Raw genomic sequence first — 18,855 nt, forward strand, 5'->3', positions numbered from 1 at the left:
TGAACAAAATCTCTTAAGCCCTTATTTTTGGCATGGAGCAGTTTGGAGACTGTGCAGCTGATGACAATGGGGGGGAAAAGAACTATGGTAAAGTTCAAGAAGCCTTTGTTCTTGGAATTGCTGTTGGTCAGCAGGAATCTTGAACGAAAGGGAAGCAGCGAGGGGAGCAATTTGGTAATGTTTACAGGTTCTGTGTAGTCTCTGCGGAATGATTTGATGGATTTCAGGTGGTTGGGGTTTTTTTTAAGCAAACAAACTCACAGCCCATCATCTTGTGTGTGTGTATGTCTTTCCCCACCCCAGGTGAAGAGTGAAGGCCCGAAACTTGTCCCCTTCTTCAAAGCCACTTGCGTCTATTTTGTCCTCTGGCTGCCCACCTCCAGCCCCTCCTGGTTCAGTGCCCTCATCAAGTGTCTGCCCATCTTCTGCTTATGGGTTTTCCTGCTGGCGCACGGGATCAATTTCTTGACGGCCCATCGCAGCGCCTGCAGAATCCTGGCCGGTTTGATATTCTCATCCATAGGAGATGCTTTCCTCATCTGGCAAGAGCAAGGCTACTTCGTTCACGGTCAGTGGGGGACCAGGGTGTGGGCCTGGGCAACTAAGCTTCTGGAGCACGTGTCATGTACTGTCAATGATGAAGTGTGGAAGTAATACAGATGTCTGCCCATGTGTGCTCCTGCACTGGAGCTTTAGCACATAACTGGAAATGCAGGAATCAGCACCAGAAAAGCCTGTCATTTCTCTTGTTGGGGTTAGGTGGCTGAAGTAATATAGCCATGATCTTCATACACTATGAGGCAAATTTACACATCTTTGCTGGTGCAACCCAGTCAGATGGGGGGGGATAATAATAATAATAATAATAATAATAATAAGAAGAAGAAGTTTTAAAAGATATTTTAACACACATATAGGGCTGGCTGGCTATCGGTCTATATTTCAATACCTTAGTGTACAATAATTATTTCTTTTCATGAATATTATTAATATGCTGATTTAAATTTCTCTCCTGCCCTTCCTCTCAAAGGAGCCCAGGATGGCAAACACCAAAATATAAACACAAAGCAAATAAAAATAAAATAAAAACACATGTAGAATGTTTAAAACCATCTAAAAACATTAAGAACATCTAAAAATATTAGCACACCCTCACAGCTAATTATTTCAAGGTTGCTAGGATCAGCATCTTTTAGCTATCAAATGCCTGGAATGTTTTAATTTCCCCCTGAATGTTGTTAATGAGGTGACAGATGCACCTCATCAGGAAGCGCATTGCACAAATGGCAAGCCACCACCGAGAAGGCCCTGTCATGGGTCAATATGTTCCACACTTCTTAGACATCACTTTTAGCCTGTTTTATTTGATTCTCTCATGCAACCCATTACTCTTAATAATGGCAACATGCCTTAGGCTGAGCAATAGTTTAAAGAAGGTCATACAACAGATTTACAAATCTACAAACGGTGTGCATGGAGGGCCAGTCTAGACACTGCTCAAGTTCCAGGGCAGCCCCTAAAAATGACATTCCTCAGGTCTCGTTCTCACCCTCTCCTTATACTGTCTAATATAAGTCATTGCCGATGCAGCATAATCGCAGTGAGTTTTGCCACATGCTCTGGTGCAGGAGGGGAATTTATTTGTGTGTTTATTACAATTAAATACCCTATTTTCTCCAGGAAGCTCAAGGTGCTATGCTTGATTCCCCCTCCCATTCTGTTCTCACCTCTGTGAGGTAGGTGAAGCTGAGAGATGGTGACGGGGTCACCCAGTGAGTTTCGTGACTTAGTGAGGATTTGAACCTGGTTCTTCCCAGTCCTAGTCCAACATTCTAATCACTAAACCAGGAAATTCTTAGTCTGGCGATAATCTCTGGTGAGTTTCACTAGAGATTATGGGGGAGAGAAGAAGAGCTACAAAGAAGTAGATTATCTCATTCTGTCCAGAGACAACAGCGGTGATGATGGTCCAATCATACTATATTTTTTAAAATCAAAGCCATTGCCTGCCTCCAGCCTAGTGTATAAACCAATGCCTCTAAATCTAGATTAGCACATTTAGCTTTCTGCAAATGGAGGAACCACACCTTTAAAAGCAGCATTAGTGAAACTTGGACAGTGTGGATGTATTGGACGGGGGAGAAATTTATTGCCAGAAAAATCAAAAAGCCACATAGGTTCCTTTGTGCCCCTGAAGAAGCAGGAGCTACCTTCTGTCTGACTCCACCTTCTCTCTTGCTGGAGCCCTGATGTTTCCTCCTGCAATCTTCCTTTGAAAGGAGATGGATTGTGACATGTAGCCTGAGGCACAGCATGATTCAGAGAACAAGGGAAGGAGATCCTTTCTGTACTCTTGACAGAGGCACACTTCTTCACCTTGTAGGCAGAGGAGCGAGATGAGATAAGCAGGTGGTCTTTGGGGCTTTGGCTGCCGTAGATGTGCTGACACAGAGCACAGGGTTGACTGTCATGGGAAGAGAGAGTGGTTTGGCAAGCTGTGCCGAGGCTGGGAAGGGAGCACAAGTCCTAAGAAGTCACATTCTGCTGTCTAAGGGGAGCCATCATCTGTGGCTTAATTTGCAGAGGGAAGAAATCTTCCTGCCAATTAAGCCTTTCCGCTTTTTAAAAAAAAAGGTATATGGCCTTGTGTCAATGCTTTGGGCATTTATTTCACCTGCCCCTTAGTTTTCTGTAAAACAGTTCTCTCTGACCTGATGATCTTAAAATGACTTGCAGATAGCTGCTGCTGCAGAAGCAGCTCACACCAGAAAATGTAGGGAGAGCAGATGGCCTTTTCCTGTCAGAAGTGAAAGCTTTTTCACCCTGAACGTAGTCTCCCAGAAAGTCTATCCGTTGCTTGTCTCCATGTATGCCAGTGTTGGCATTCATTCACATTTTGTCTCTCCCCACCTTTCTGTAGGTTTGCTGATGTTTGCCATCACGCACATCTTGTATTCTTCCGCATTTGGGATGAAGCCTCTAGATCTGAAAGCTGGCCTGGTGATGGCTTTGGTGACCAGTTTCTCCTACACTTTCCTGTACTCCTACCTCTCGGGCCCCTTCACCTACCTAGTAGCCGTCTACACTGCCTTGATTGGCTTCATGGGCTGGCGGGCCATGGCCGGCGTGCAGCTGTGCAACGACCTGTGGACTTGGACCAAGCTCTCGGCTTGCATTGGCTCGGTGCTCTTCATGGTGTCCGACCTGACCATTGCCGTCAACAAGTTCTGCTTCCCTGTGCCCTACTCGCGGGTCATCATCATGGCCACGTACTATGCAGCTCAGATGCTCATTGCACTTTCTGCGGTGGAAAGCAGGGAGGAAGACATCTTCAGGAAGAGGAAGTAGACGGGGGTGCCTGTAGGCGCTCAAACTCTGCTGGGAGTGCTGTAACTGCAATTCATCCCGGAGGAGAGTTTTGACTCTAGGTGAACCGGGGATTGCAGATCTTGCTTCATTGAAGCATTACCTTTAGTGTTTAGCTGGCTCTTCTCCAGTCCAGTTTGCCGGAGCCTAGAAGCCACACTGGAAGTTTAGTTCACACAGAACCAACTATCTGACCTTTTCCTCTCTCTCTCTCTCTCTCTCTCTCTCTCTCTCTCTCTCTCTCTGCATCTTGGAAGTTTCGTGGGAGGGAGGGCCTCTCTAACTACTTCATTGTGTTTGTATAATACTGAGGCTGAGGCTGAACATTCCAGAAGGAGAAGATTCGTTTCAGGACGACGTTTCAAAAGAAGGAAAGGGTAGGCAGTGCATTGGCGTTTAAGAGCCTTGCCTTCAACACTCTGAATGTGCAAAAGTCATGTGAAAATGACCCTTGGTGCTGCCTGACCAAGCCCCGTTTTGCGTGCATTGCAGTACAACTGTGAAACAATTGTGTGTCTACACAAGGAACCCCCAGGGCCCAAACGCTACAACAGGACATGGGAGCACTTTGTGGGAGTTTATGTCGGCCGTAAAGCTTGGGCTGCCCCTGGGAGAAACCAGTCTGACGTCCAGATTCGTTACAACCATTTTATTTATGGGCCATTCAAAGCCTTTCTTCTGAATGTGAATCCTGCAGGGCCCATGTTGTTCTGCAGGCTTAAAAGCAACAACAAAATGCAACAGTTTTCTCAGGCGCGGGTGGGCAGGTGGGCGGGAACATGGGAAATGAAAAGATTGCTGTACATGTGCGTGTGAAACGCAGTTAACGGTATATGGTTCGTCAGTTTTTCTAGCAATTTCTAGCTTGCATAATCTCAGATTAGAGCACCAAACAGGAGAACATTGTGAGCGCTCTCAAAATCTAACTCACCAGCTGCTTCTTTGGCTGAATATTTTGGCCAAGGAAACCACCGGCTCATCAGACCTGCTGTCATAGCTACACGACGGGTCTGGGAGGAAAGACTTGGATTAGTGACGATGCGTGGAGCCAGCTTCTCCTTCCAGCCTCCACTCCAGAGTCCAGACAAAATCCCATGTATTGAAAGAGGAAGAATCAGCAGGGTTATATCCTGCGCATGCAGGTGGTCTGGTCACTGTGAACAAGCGCTGTGTGGCGGATCCCTGACAGGCATTAGCAAGTCATTGTTTCTATACAGTGGACTATCAGGGAACAATATTTATTTGAAACTAAGCCAATGGGCTTCCGTGTATTTGCGCATGTGTAATGTGCCTGTTTCCGTGTACATGTTGCACAATAAGAATTGTGTTACTTTCCCACCAACTGTCACCAGGACTGTAGAATCTGCAGGTGCCTTCAGACCAACAGCTGCAGTTGCGGGTCTTGCCGAGAGGTACAGCCTATCACCAAAGTGCTGAGAGACTAATCAATGCGCCACTCTCCTCTCATCCATCTTCACTGGACAGCACTGAGTCACTGTAGATCCAATTGGCAGGGAAGTGCAGTGGGGAAAAGTTATGTGTCAGCAGCTTCCTTGCTGTTTTGTTTCGGTGTCAAGTTGCAAAATGGGTTAGCTTGGCCTGCACTGCAGCGATTGGTGTGAAGACCCCTGGTTGTGTGTGCCCACCTAATTATTTGTGGGGACTTTGAGGGAAACAACATACTTACTGACCGCAATGTATTTTTCTTCGTACAAGCTAGTAAGTGGAGGTCATGGGTAGAGCAATCCTGCAGAGGTTGGAGGAGGAAGAATCTGTGTCAAAGGAGCCACCACTTTCAAAGCCCTGCTGGGTTCTTACCTATATTCTTTTTCCTGGCCCATTTCCTTTTCTCCTGTGAAGAGGGAGGTTTGCAGCCTCTCAGCTGCCTTTCCCGGGAGCTTAAGTGCTGATTTACTTTGAGTCTTTACAGTTAGAACATACAGCACTCCTTTAGGTTCCCTCTACTGTGTTCTTTCAGTAAAATTCTGCCCTTGCTTGCAAAATTACCTGTTCAGATAAGTACCTTTCCCCTTACTTTGCTTATCTGTGTTGTTGTTGTTTTTTTTAAAAAAAACACTATGAAAAGAGCATCCTTAGTCATTCTTAAACAGTGGCATCTTGCCAGAGGTGTACCACATATTCGAGATAGATTGCACACACCTACACCCGGTTAATATCCCAAGATAAAACTTCCACACAGACATTCTGTCATTCAGAAATGAACTACAGCGTATGCTGTTCCTCAGAGTCTAGCTCTGGGGTGCTCTCTCAATTCCCATAATCCCACTGTGTCAGGCACTTCAATTCCTACAATTGCTGGAGAAAGGGCCATAGCTCTGTGGTATCAGACTTAATCCCTGACACATCTTCAGGTGGGGCTAGGAAGGACCCTTGTTTGAAACCCTGGAGAGAGCTCCTCTTCCTTGTCAGTGCAGACAATGCTGAGCTGGATGGGCAAACTGGTCTGACTCAAGATGAGGCCTCTTCCTCTGCTCCTGTGGCTGACATCTTGTAATGGGCATTTCCTTATTACAAGCATTATTATTACAAAGTAATAATTATTACAAAGTACCTACCTTTCCCCAGGGATACTTCCAACATGTTGAATTGTTTGCTACTGGCTCAGTCATTAAGGTAGAAGCTGCTCATGTGACTTTCTGTAATAGTCAGTTCTGGCAACATCCAATCAGTGGAGGAAACTCTGTGTTACAAAAATATTGTTGGTCTTATAGCACTGAAACCATTGTGGCTTCTCCCAACGAATGCCACGTTCACCATATGTTGTGTAATCTTATACACCTTTATCATGTGTCTCCCCCACCACTCCCTTATTCGCCTAAAAAGCCCCAAATGTTGCATCCTTTCCTTACAGAGGAGTTGCTCCAACTCTTTGATCCTTTTGGTTGCCCCTTTCTGAACCTTCTTCAGCACTCCGGTGAGGTGAGGTGAGCAGAAATGTACACAGGGGGTTTGGGGTCCCATGAATCAACATACCCACAGAATCCCCACTTTGCAGTCCAGAAGCGGAAGCAGAAGCAGCAAAACAATGCTGGCAGGGCAGTTACACCTGCAGAGCCCCAGTGGAGAGAGTCCTGCCCTCTGGACGACCCTCCCAGGGAGCAGAATGGCAGCTGGGCTGCTACTTATGGCGCCTCAGCCAACCAAATGCTGGCTGTATGCCAGCTGTTGGATTGCACCCTGCGCTGATTACATCTAGGATTTAGTTGATTAAGTTTTATGTGTGGATGCTGGCTAACACGTGGAATATTTTGTTTTAGGGCAGCATGTTGGGGCAAGTTTCATCGGGAGGCTACTTTGCAATGTTGTACATATTATAAAACCGTAACTCTGTTCATGGAAGGATGATGATGATGACGTACCTGACCCAAGGAGGATTACTTGGCTGACCAATTGTTTTCCATTTGGAATTGGGGTTCTGCTGTCTGAGCCTGGTAAGGCACATAGTTTGAATTAACTTTTTCATATATGGCCTATGAATTTTGGCTTCCCTTGTGCTATTTATGTGAACAGCTAGTTATTGTTAAGGCAGATATGAAAGAGGAGGAGAGCATTTGAAATGTGAATGAGTATTCTGACCAAATGCAGGAATTGCTTTTATGAATGAAACAAGGGGAACTTTACGCCACCTGCGTGAATAAAACATCTGGGTAGGCAATTTGAGTCTGATGCATTCTCCACAATGAGATGCTGTCTTGAGCTCTATCTGTTGGTCGTCTGGAATCCACTATGCCTCTCTTCAATTCAGCACCATGCTTATTTTATGTAACTTAGAGTCATAGAGTTGGAAGGGACCACAAGGGTCATCTAGTCCAACCCCCTGCAATACGGGAATCTTTTTGCCCAACGTGAGGCCCAAACCCACAACCATGATGTTAAGAGACTCATGTTCTACCGGTTGAGCTATCCAAGTGGGCATGGCATGATATGTGGAGACTTCCAGAAGCAACAAATGGAAGACATAAAGTTAAAAGAATTCCTCTTAGCAGTATGAGTAACAGCGATCCTCTGAGAGCCAGTGTGGTGTAGTGGTTAAGAGCGGTAGTCTCGTAATCTGGTGAACCGGGTTCGCGTCTCCGCTCCTCCACATGCAGCTGCTGGGTGACCTTGGGCCACTCACACTTCTTTGAAGTCTCTCAGCCCCACTCACCTCACAGAGTGTTTGTTGGGGGGAGGAAGGGAAAGGAGAATGGTAGCCGCTTTGAGACTCCTGAAGGGGAGTGAAAGGCGGGATATCAAATCCAAACTCTTCTTCTTCTTCTTCCTTAATCCACAGGACTCGAGAGACAGTGGCTTGTTTCAGACTGGCTCTGAAACCACAGAGGCGAGTAAGAAGATTCTGAGCGTAAACACTCTGCTTTGCTCCCACCCCATGTGCTGCTACATTCTGATGACGGACCCCAAGGAACACAGGGTCTTTCCAGAGTGAGGCATTGTGGGAAAGGTGCCTTTGAAAAGGGCCTGCACCACTACTGCTTTGTTGCAGCATCCAGTTTTAGACTTGAGCAGTATACTACTTTTAAGCTTAGACAATATCTGCTGTGGCAAAGGAGCTGCAGCAGGGCTAGCCTGCCCATCAGCCTCAGCGAGGCAGCCACCTCAGGTGGCAAGCTGGGAACAGCTGGGAGGCCCCCAGGGAGCATGCCACCTGCTGCCTACACTTCTTGTCTGTGGCTGCTGCCTGGGAAGAGGGGGGCCACTGTTGCTGCCACCTGCTCCTCTCCAACCTCCTTTAGTCTTTCTTCTGCCTTCAGTGCACCAAGGCTTCCCTGAGGCGGCAGGGGTTGCAGGTGGCAGAGGAGATGGGAGGCGCCATTTTCTATTTTGCCTCAAGCGACAAAATGTCTTGGGCTGACAATCCCCCAAACCTTGAATGCCTTGATCTAAGGAAGGCGGCTTCTGCAGAGTGAGGCATTCTAGCATGGGCAACACTGGAGGAGCAGCACTGAGCATTTTGCTGAAGCAACCGAGTGGCAGGGGCACTTCAAGCGGACAAAGCAGGAGGGTGGGCAGGTGGGCAAGAGTGCACAATTCCCTCACCCGTCACGTTTTGCCACCTGAGGCAGAAGTCTCAGAGTGGCTAACTGGTGGAGCGGCCCTGTGAGGAAGGCTCTTGAGACAAGGGATGGCTGGAAAGTTCTCAGCCTCATTCCATTCCATTCTATTTAGGCTGAGGACTTTTCAGGGTGCCCATTGTAAATGGGCAACCAATGAGCCTTAAAGTCATTGTTAAAAGCCCCTTGGCTGTTCGCTGGCTAGCGCCATCCGCTTCTTTATCCAGACGCTAAGCAGATTTCATACCCGTCGCTTTCCTTGCATTCACTGGTGAAGAGGCTTTTCCTCCCCTTAGAGCAGCCAGACACCCTTACCTTTACTTTGATGGGTGTCTTTTGTTTAGAGAAGAACCAGAATAGAACAGATGGCCTCTTTTTCCCCCTTCATTTCAGGACACCACAATTTCACAAGCCTTGAAAAGTGCCTCCACCACCTCTTCTTCACAGTCTGAGATGGCAGCCAGAAAGGATCCTTGTGATAGATAGCTATCTACAATATAGGTGTGTGTGTATGCCATATATATACAGTGGTACCTCAGGTTACAAACTCCTTGGGTTACAGAAGCTTCAGGTTAGACTCCGCTATCCCACAAGTAGTACCTCGGGTTAAGAACTTTACCTCAGGATGAGGTAAAGGCGCGGTGGCAGTGGGAGGCCCCATTAGCTAAAGTGGTACCTCAGGTTAAAAACAGTTTCACGTTAAGAACGGACCTCCGGAACGAATTAAGTTTGTAACCAGAGGTACCACTGTACACCCATGTTGGCTTTAAATAGTCACTGTGTATATATAAATATTGCCTCCAGTCTTTAGGAATGTCCTGCTGCTGTTAAGACCACAATCAGAAAGAATTTGTTTTATTTCTGTTTGTATTTATGATTGTTTACATTCCTTGAAGCACTGGTTAAAAAGAAAGAAAGAAAAGAAAGCAAGCCTGGGAAGAAATAATGGTAAAACAGGAAAACATGGATAGCATTTTTAGGTATGCTACATTAAAATGGGATACAGAACGATATGTGCAGAAAACTTAAATGTATTCTTATTGGAAACAGCTGTTCTTGAGTTCTAGAGCTAGAGGAGGCATTGGAGATCACATGTCCAAAGTCCGCTTCGGGGGCCTAATTCGGCCCGCTGGCCGGTTTAATCCCCTGTGGCAGTTTATTTCCTGGGGTAAGATCCTAAAAAAAACCCCTCAACAACTTTGGTTTGCCCTTTGGCAATCTGGCCCTCTTTGAAAAAAGTTTGGACACCACTGATTGCAGGATCTGCAGGGCAGGGCACAATTACAGTGTCACTGACAGATGGCTATTCAGATTCTGGATACTTAAATACTCCTCCCAAGCTAGATTGTTCCATTCTTAAGCAGCTCTTACCATTAAGCTTCTCCTAATATTTCCTACAATCTGCTATAAGTCTAGACAGGCATTTGCAATGCATTATATTTCATTAAATTAAAAATTAAAAAATATATGCAGAATATTAAAAAATGTACCGAACTTTTAATTAGAGAAAGGATATGTCTAGGAGCAGAATTATATTTTTTGTGATGTTATAACTCCTGTGACTTTACTATCTGTTGAATTTTTGCCTGTTGTGTTGCTGTCAAAAGGCACCAGGAGCCCTGAGAGGGCAGAAAAAAGGGAGTGATCCAAAAAACCAACATCAAAACACTTGGGGAAACTTGGGCAGTGGTATTGGGAAGCTCTGGTGGTCTTGAAAGAAAGATCTGGTTTAAAAAAACACAGGAGGTATAATCTCTTGCCTTTAATGCTGTTGCATAATATTATCAGCATTTCCTTCATGAGAAAAATTGTGTCTGGTTAGGGTGAAAGAGCAGTAAGGGGATTTAATCAGTTGGCATCTTCATTCATTCAGCCTGCTTAACTTCTAGCTCCACCATGAACCTGCTGCCCTAGAGAATCGCAGGGTGTGACCTGCAATTCTGTGCCTGCACTTTTTGCAAACTTTCCCCTACTTGCAAAATCTAGTTTGGAAGATATATTAACATGTGCTGTTTTGCAGGGTAGGGAGGGATGTAGGAAGATGACTAAAACATTATTTTTTTAAAAAATGTAAGAAGTTTTTATTAGTTTTCAATTACAGTCCAATAACAGCCTCATTATAACAATACTGATTTATAATACAATTATTCATACCAATCATTCAAATACTGAATTATGTAATTTAGTTAATGTGGCCCCCCGCGTGCTAGATTTGATGGTTTGATGGTTTTCTTTATTTCTGCGTTCCAAAATCATCTTAGTTTCAATTGCATTCCTGTCATAATAATAATCCCTTATACAACAACTGCAATATTAGTGACCTATCTGTGTTGACACATTAAATGATTTATAAAACTGCAAGTGAGGAACTCAAACTATATCCTTGTTCTTCTGTGGCAATCATTCTGTCTATGGTGTTTCTTCTTGTCCTTGTAAGATGTCTTTCTTTCCCCCAACTGTTGCTGTTATCCGTCATGCCTTGGGCAGAGCTGATATCCCATTGTTGTTCCGGAAATTTCTGCATCGCTTCGTCCCGCGCTTTGTTGTTTTGCATCCAGAACTTTAACAACAGCTGCAGAAGTCGCTTTGTCTCAGTAAATAAACTGTTGTCACCATTTTTCTTCTCAACCTGGGAGGAAGAGTGGTCTGTCGAACTGCAGATGACTCACTAAAGAACCTTATCAGATCCTTGGCAGTTCACAGACTCCTTTCATCCTTCCTTCCAGCTGAAGATATACTACTAATTAAATTAAATTCCAAGTTCTCTTAGCGTTATTCAGCTTACTTCGTAAATAATAAAGGATGGGGAAGAGTCAGATCTAACCATCCATCATAAACCTTTTGCAAAATAGAGCTTCCCTCCCTTTTTCCTTTTTTTACACACACAGTTCCGTTTGATGTTATATTCCATATTTATAATCCTATTTCTTCTATACTTGCTTGTACAAATATAATTTGAACTAACAGAGGAGGGCTGACGAATCGTAAATGTAGAGAAGAAAACTTTAAATAAAGAAGCCGTAGGCTCCCCTCCCCCGTCTTTTGCACCAAATGAAATCTTATCTCAAGTTCAAACCTCAAAGTCCTTGCAGTTGGTTTGTTCCGCAGTTTACAATCTCATCTCTTCTAGGATTTGGCTGTACTTTAGTTCAATTAAGCTCTAATTAACAGGAGAACCTCTGCTTCTTAATGGCAGTGTAGGAGGGTTTTCGCCAGGTGAAGTGTTTTTGCACTCAGCGCCTCCCTGTCTCCCACATTCCATGCTGGAGCGAGAGCCAGGTACTGAGACAAACTGCGAGTGAAGCCCATTCCTCCCGTCCCTGGGGGGAATTTGCAAGGATGATTTATCCTCTGTCATCCTTGTATTTCCTTTGCCAATGATCTCCCGATGTCATGGGGGCTGCCTATATTAAGGCAGAGTAGAACCAAAATCACATTATTTTAAAATTCTTTGGAATATAGTATTATTTCTTCTTCACCGAATAGTATTATTTCTTCTTCTCTGAACAGAGTTCAGAAAAGCAATTTGCTGCTAGCAGATGGTGAGTTCAAATGGGTTGGCTCTGAGTATTGTACAATTACACTTTCCCTTTTGTGCACAGATATATGTTTCCTTGATTGTTTCTTGTTTTGTGTTTTCATTTTGTTTGTATCATGGAGGGATACTGGGGAGAAAGTGAGCAAGATAGTGCTTTGTTTGTACCCTGGTCATTAGGGAAGAACCAATTTAATGAGAAGCATTACCATCATCCATTTTCAGATTGTGGCAATTTAATTTGGTAGTAGTGTTATCATGGCTCTCTTAAAAGTATAGGCAGTCTTGATAAATGTGCTTGTCAGTTGCTTTTGGGTAAAAGAGTTAGTTACCTTTTTGTTTTTAAAATATTTTTTTAGAAGAAAGCAATCCTCAATAAAAGATTTGTTTTTGTGCATTACTCTATGTCCAGAACCCTCGCTATGGTTCCCAACCTCCTTTGAGGTAGATTAGTTTCTTGCATCTTTACAGATATTGTTATGCATAGCTTGCCTGTTTTAGCGCGCGCGCGCGCGCACACACACACACACACACACACACACACATATCAGACTGTTAGGCGTTTAAGATGAGGTAGGCAATCATTTCTGGCCATTCAGCCATTGTCGTGGAGTTGAAATAAACATGAGAAAAAAGTTCTCAGGCAAAACTCCCCAAGCTCTAAGCTCTATTTAGTTGATGGAATTTGAAGCCCTTCCCCCAAGATTACTATTTAATGACAGTCTTGGATTTGGGATTCAAGGAGAAATCTGGTGGGAAGACAGTCGCTCACTAACACCTTTTTGTCTTACGATTCAATTGTCAGAAATTAACATTCCACAAACTTGTTTCTGCTTGCAAAGCACCCTTTTGGATTGAATCCTAATATGTTCAAAAGGGTGGGCTGGGTAGGTGAGGAAAGGAACGTGTGTGTTTGTGCGCTGTGCACCAGACATTGCTTGTCCTGTGTTTAGGCTGTGCAGGAAACTACTTCCAGGCATGCTTTCCGTTCCCCTTCCTCATCAACAAAACGATTAGAACAGGCAGAGCTGAGACTCTTCAGCATCATTGATGCTTTCCCCCATCTGAACGTATATAACCTCATCCTGGAGACACAAATCTCTCAGCTTAAGATCTGTTTTTACTGTTATTGGTAGGTTAGGAAGTGAATGTGGGGTGGTGGGTGCATGTCAGCTGAAGAAATCATGCCTAAAAAATGTAGATATTTTTAAACCCTCAGGAAAGAAGCAGGTTTCTCTCCTCTTTCATTACTCCTCCTGCCATTTACATGAGCGCTGTTGGGCTCTTAAGTGGTTATGTGTCCTGGGCATCATGGCCATTTGTAAAGTGACCGCTGGCATCTAAGGAGAAAGAGAATTATCTCCATTGTGGAAAGGCACAATGTGAAAAGTGTGCTCAGATCTAGGGTGATCTAATCTCTAGAATGATCAGATCTAATCTTCATTGCCTGAAATCTCCAAAGCTGGCTTTTATTGCTGTTGTTGGCTTGGGCTCTAGTTTGCCTCTGTCTAGTTCCAGCCTTACTGCAGACATTGTGACATCACCCAGCCCTACTCTAGTTGTACACAATGACTTCTGTGTTCCCTGGAGCATGAGAAGACACATTTAGCTGGTTTGATGGGGCTTGAATATTGCAATGGGAATGTGCAGATTTGTACCAACATTTGCACTTGTTAGGCGTGGGGAAGGCTGCTTCTGCTCATTGATTACTGTGACTGGAGTGCCGCTTCAGAAAACTTCATTCATGCCTTTAAATTTAAAGGAACTGTAGTGGCTTGCATCAGTGGAAGACCTGGGTTCTGCGCCCTTTCCTCGGTTAGCAAACACTGAATTAATTGCAATGCTTCTCTACCTCACCGGGGTGGTGTGAGGAAAATTTAATGTTTTTGAATCCCTCGCAAATGGAGCACATTTTCATAAGCACTATTATTATTATATATTAAACCACAGTGTTACTTAAAAGTCACTTTTAGGAGCTTGCATAGTTGTTTTTAAAACCAGCATCAGTGAATACCACTTTGTTTTAGACTGGCGTTTTTTGTTTTGTTTTTGTTCTAAATGAATGTAATGGTCAGTATATAAAAATGTAATGTGTGAATAGGCCCTTGAATATATAATTCAGTGCCTCTGGATTTTGATCAGAGCTGCAAAACTAGTACACCCAGAACACTATACCACAATGGCCAAATACCATAGGAGTTCTATCTCATGCCATTTTAATTTTTTGGTGCATTTTAGTAGGAATATTTACAATTACACTGCATCTCAAGCAGATGAGTAATAGCGGCACTTCCACCCCCACCCCCCAGATTTAGCTGCGTAGACCCTGCAAATTGGACACCCATCATATTGAATTTCAAACCAAAATTGATCTACAGCAGCAAACCCTGAACAATGTGTTCAGAATTATGCTGTTGAAAACTTTGGGGAAAGAGGTAGGGTTGCATTGAATTTATCTGTTACATGAACATGTTATCTAGAAAAGGAAGTTGCAATGGATAACGCTCCACTGGGCTATACAGTGGTACCTCGGGTTACATATGCTTCAGGTTACAGACTCTGCTAATCCACAAACAGTACCTCGGGTTAAGAACTTTGCTTCAGGATGAGAACAGAAATCGTACTCCGGTGGAGCAGCGGCAGCGGGAGGCCCCATTAGCTAAAGTGGTGCTTCAGGTTAAGAACAGTTTCAGGTTAAGAATGGACCTCCGGAACGAATTAAGTACTTAACCCGAGGTACCACTGTATAATTAAGATGAAATATTCTTATGACAGCATTTCTCCAACTTTGAGACAATCCTCTCAAAGGTAGTGCACAAAAGCCAGAAAAACCAGGGACTCTTTCCTTACAGCAGCAGACCAAAACAGCCATGTCGACTATCAAAGCTGCAGAGAAGCAGGGACATAAGGGAGCTTCTCCATATCGTAGCTTCTCCCTTTCCTGATTTCTCATCTGGTTGCAGGCGGGAGACACTCTAATTCTGGTCTATTTTTAATGACAGTGTTTGATTAGCAACACTCCCATCCACAGATTTCCATGCACGTGGCAGCGGACTGTGTGTGTGTGTGTGCACCTGGTTGCGAAAGAGATGGCTGTTGCTGGACTGGAAGTGCAGAGTAGGTTTAGGAAAGGGCCAGAGTCCAACAGACGGAGCAGCATTGCCTTGTGACATCGTGCAGGGCCTTTGGTAATGGCTTGACACCTGTGTACTCTCAAGGGCATTGTAAAGTAGGCACAGGTTGAATGAAAAGCCTCCACAGAATAATATGGAGTGGCATGCGACTGAGGGTGGATGCATATGAATAATTAGAGGTTTTGGATAACAGAAATTGTACATTCTTTAGCATTTATGTGTGGTAATGTAACAGAGGTTGCATGAGGTGCATTTGTACTATTTTATAGAAACCTTCCCCAATAGAATTTTGGCTTCAGAGGGTTACTACTTCCCAGTATCGATCAAGTTGGGCTTGATATACATCAAACTTCATCTGGTGAGTTGCAAATTATTGTTTCCCCCACATGCTAACAATGTTTTCACCATTATGCAAACACAACTCAAATCATTTTATACTAGCTTCAACTGTTTACGCAAAAAAAACAACATAAAAATAGACCGTAGGTTCCAAATAGCTGCAATGAAACCTAAATTGAGCTGAACTCAGAAGCAGATACAATGCAAACACTGGTGTTTTTCTTTTCATGTTCAAATTTATTTTATTTTCAGTTTGTTTCATTGTGTTCTATTGTGTGCATCCCCCCCCCTTAATGTAAAATGCTCTGCGCATATAGATGTACTAAAAGTAAAATAAAAAATCCTCACTGGCCTGAAAGGCTAATATATTTGTGTTTTGTTTGTTTGTTAATTGACATGCTCCTGCTAAAACCATAGAGGCAGAGGAAGTCCAACTTTAATGAAAAACAGCTCATAGTTATGGCTGGCAGGGTGATGCAGCCACCTCTGTCTATTTTGAGTGTCATGAAAGAGCAGCAAATTGTTAATTTGTTTATTGCATTCCTATTGTATATTTCCTTTTGGGGAGTGGCTTTCCTTCCTCAGGTGCCAAGATAACTAGGGCTTTATCTACCTTCATTTGAGGAGGTGTATAATTTGCTCTTCTGCCTCAGGCAGCAAAATGCTATGCATAAGCCCTGCTCACCAGTGGCGTAGCATGGGTTGTCAGCACCCGGGGCAAGGTAAGTAATTTGCGCCCCCTAACCCATGGATTTGCGCCCCCTAACCTGTGGATTTGCCCTAACCCCAGATGTTGCGCCCGGTGCGGCCGGGCCCCCCCTGCACCCCCCACGCTACGCCACTGCTGCTCACAAATGTGGCGCTGTAAAACTGTAAAGTGGGGCTGGAGAACCTCAAGCCTGGAAGCCAATTCTGGCCCTCCAGTCTTCTCTATGTGGCCCTCAGGACTCTTTCCCAGGCCATAACCCTCACCGGCCCCATTCTGGACCCCTCTTGAGTGCTTTGCCAGGCTGGCATTTGTCATTGAACTCTGATAATGCCTTTTGCTTGCCTGGATAGAGCAGGTTTTCCGTGTGTGTGTAAAACTAGCCGCCTATGCAAAGGTGAAATGTAAATTCATTACTCCACTCATTTTCCTCTCTTGCCCCATCAACCACTGTCAAGTTTCCCCACCCCAGGGTTGTCCAGAAGGGAAATATAACTCTCTGAAAGTTTTTTTCTCACCCCTGGTATAAAGGTTTCACCTGCTTTCACCTGCAATTCCCAAGAGCAAGTATATGGTTAGAAGGAAAACTGAGAGAACTGCACAAAGTCGCTGCCTGTCGGGATATTTGTTTACATGGCGCCTGATTAAAAGCTAATCTCTCTGGTCAGCAAGAGATTGAGATAGTTAGCGATTGCTGGGGACACAAGCAGCCTACACTGGCAAGTAAAAGCTTCGTGCCTGACTTCTCTGTTCTGTGCACCTGCAGGAGTCAGACTGGTGTCACATTTTCCCAATATTAGGAAGCTGCAAAATTTGTTCCTGAAGTAGAATAATTCACCTCAGTGACCTTATCCACTGCAGCTTAAAAACCATCAATTTTATTATTGATCCATTGCCCATTTGACTGGGCTCTTGCCCTCCCAGAACAATCTTCACCTCAGAGGGAAAGAGGCAAAGCTGCAAGTCCCAGTCCATCAGCTCAGCTGGGATTTACTGCCATTTGGCTTCTGCTGCTCCCAAAACTGCCTCATAGTTGCTCCTCCAAGGAGAGTTTCATATACAGTCATTGAGGGGAGATCTGTACCCTGCACTGTGTAGCACATATATGCCCAGGCCATTTGGGGAGTGTGGGTGAGTGTGTGAACCAGCCTCAAGACTTTAATGCATACAAATGCTCCACTCAGCAATACTCTACCAGTTCACAGGCATGGTCTGATGTCCATTCTGATTTATGGAAAGCATGTGAAGTGTATGCTAACAAAATGTGCACATTTGCTCTGATTTGCCAGCTCCCATGTCTCCATGGCAACACTCAATGCTCTGCATTTTGTGTATGTGGTTTAATGCACAATGAAGTGAATAGGACTCAGGAGATTAACATTCAGTTCCTGATCTTCCTTTGGACCACTATTAAACCTTTCTCAATCAATTCACTGGCTGGTAAGTGCCTAGTCATCACTAGTTGGCTATCAGTAGTATTGCTATGTGAGAAAAGGTTTATAACTGCAGCTTGGTGTGCTTAAAAGGCAAGGCCATTCAAGTTCTTAAAGAATCTGCTTCAAACATAATTTAAATCAATATGCCCAGACCCTCATACTGTAAGTTAACGATGTCAAGAATTTCATTTAGCTTGGTCCACAAACAAGATAAATTGGTTTGCTATCAGGAATAAGTATTTGGTACTAAATTGGCTCCAATTGCTTAAGCTTAATTTTTTAAATAACAATTATGCAGACACTCTATTTATTCAGATTTGCTTGCACAAAGCTTACACAGAGGTTAGATTAGACATGGTCTTTAATGAGTGTTCATCCTGATTTGTTTGTGAGATGGGTGGGGTGGGAATAAAGAAAAGCAAGCAGTTCTATTGGGATCTTCTTTATTTCCAAGTTCTCTGAAAGGCACTGGCAACCATATCTGCCATCATGAAGCTTTGAAGGCAGCCTTTAATGAATCCTGCAGCAGCATCTTCAGGCTAATGACTACAAGTGATAACACAGTTGTGGTACTTAAAGCCATGCACAGCAACTATAATTATTCCGAGCACTCAGCCGACTTTAAAATTGGGTTTTGTGTGTTGCTCACATGAGGTGTTTTGACTTCTGCAGGCTCTCAGTCACTGATTCCAGGAGGCTTCTATCATCTTTATCTAAAAGAGAAAGGCCGTCAGATATTAACAACTAGTGGATTTTTTGTTACTGAGCTCATGGAAAATTCTGTTCAGGGTTGTGAGGTCAAGAGCTTGTAGCAGGTGTGTACTCCTCCTGAATGTTTATTTAAGAACAGTGCTTGTACTGGAGGGTGGGGGGGCTTAATGAGAGCCACAAGCCCCTCAACCTGGCTTTCTTCTGTTTTAAGCAAATAATCCCCCCCCCAGTCCCCCAGTAACCTTCTAAAATTAATAGCTAAAGAGACTTTGACAAAAGTTAAGGGGAACTCGGCCTCTTATAATTTTAACACCATTTAAATTGACACGTATCAACTGGTGTCAGTATGCACAGATTTTGGAAGGTGAAGTCATGCACATTTGTGAGCTGAAGCAAATCAAAATCAGTCACTCCCATATTTCAGCATGTGCTTGTGACTGATGCTATCACACAATCTTATCTGTCTGAAACTTATTACCTAGTGACTCACCAGCAGGCAGGCTGTCTATTAAACTTTCTGAATTCCATTCATGCCTACTTCTACAGTAAGTTTCAA

General features: G+C 44.0%; 2 protein-coding genes across 3 annotated transcripts in view; one reads left to right on the forward strand and one right to left on the reverse strand.

The window, feature by feature from the left end:
* The window catches only part of TMEM86A (transmembrane protein 86A), a 52,399-nt gene extending 36,587 nt beyond the window's left edge, over nucleotides 1–15,812 (forward strand). The window contains exons 2-4 of one of the 2 annotated variants that reach the window (XR_003707179.2): nucleotides 304–568; nucleotides 2,921–6,818; nucleotides 7,661–15,812. Coding sequence is in view for 1 of the 2 variants with exons in the window: in XM_028733118.2 (XP_028588951.2) it covers nucleotides 304–568; nucleotides 2,921–3,348 (693 nt within the window). In the remaining variant the exon portion in view is untranslated. Of the gene's footprint in view, nucleotides 1–303; nucleotides 569–2,920 lie in introns of both variants that reach the window. The other variant, XM_028733118.2, reaches the window with a different exon arrangement.
* A 2,202-nt stretch (nucleotides 15,813–18,014) lies between these two features.
* IGSF22 (immunoglobulin superfamily member 22) overlaps nucleotides 18,015–18,855 on the reverse strand; it is a 29,914-nt gene continuing 29,073 nt past the window's right edge. The window contains exon 22 of the mRNA XM_077931230.1: nucleotides 18,015–18,301. Within this exon, the coding sequence (XP_077787356.1) occupies nucleotides 18,234–18,301 (68 nt within the window). The 3' untranslated portion in view covers nucleotides 18,015–18,233. The remainder of the gene's footprint in view (nucleotides 18,302–18,855) is intronic.

This window comes from Podarcis muralis, chromosome 1, assembly GCF_964188315.1.
Source record: "Podarcis muralis chromosome 1, rPodMur119.hap1.1, whole genome shotgun sequence".
Lineage (NCBI taxonomy): Eukaryota > Metazoa > Chordata > Lepidosauria > Squamata > Lacertidae > Podarcis > Podarcis muralis.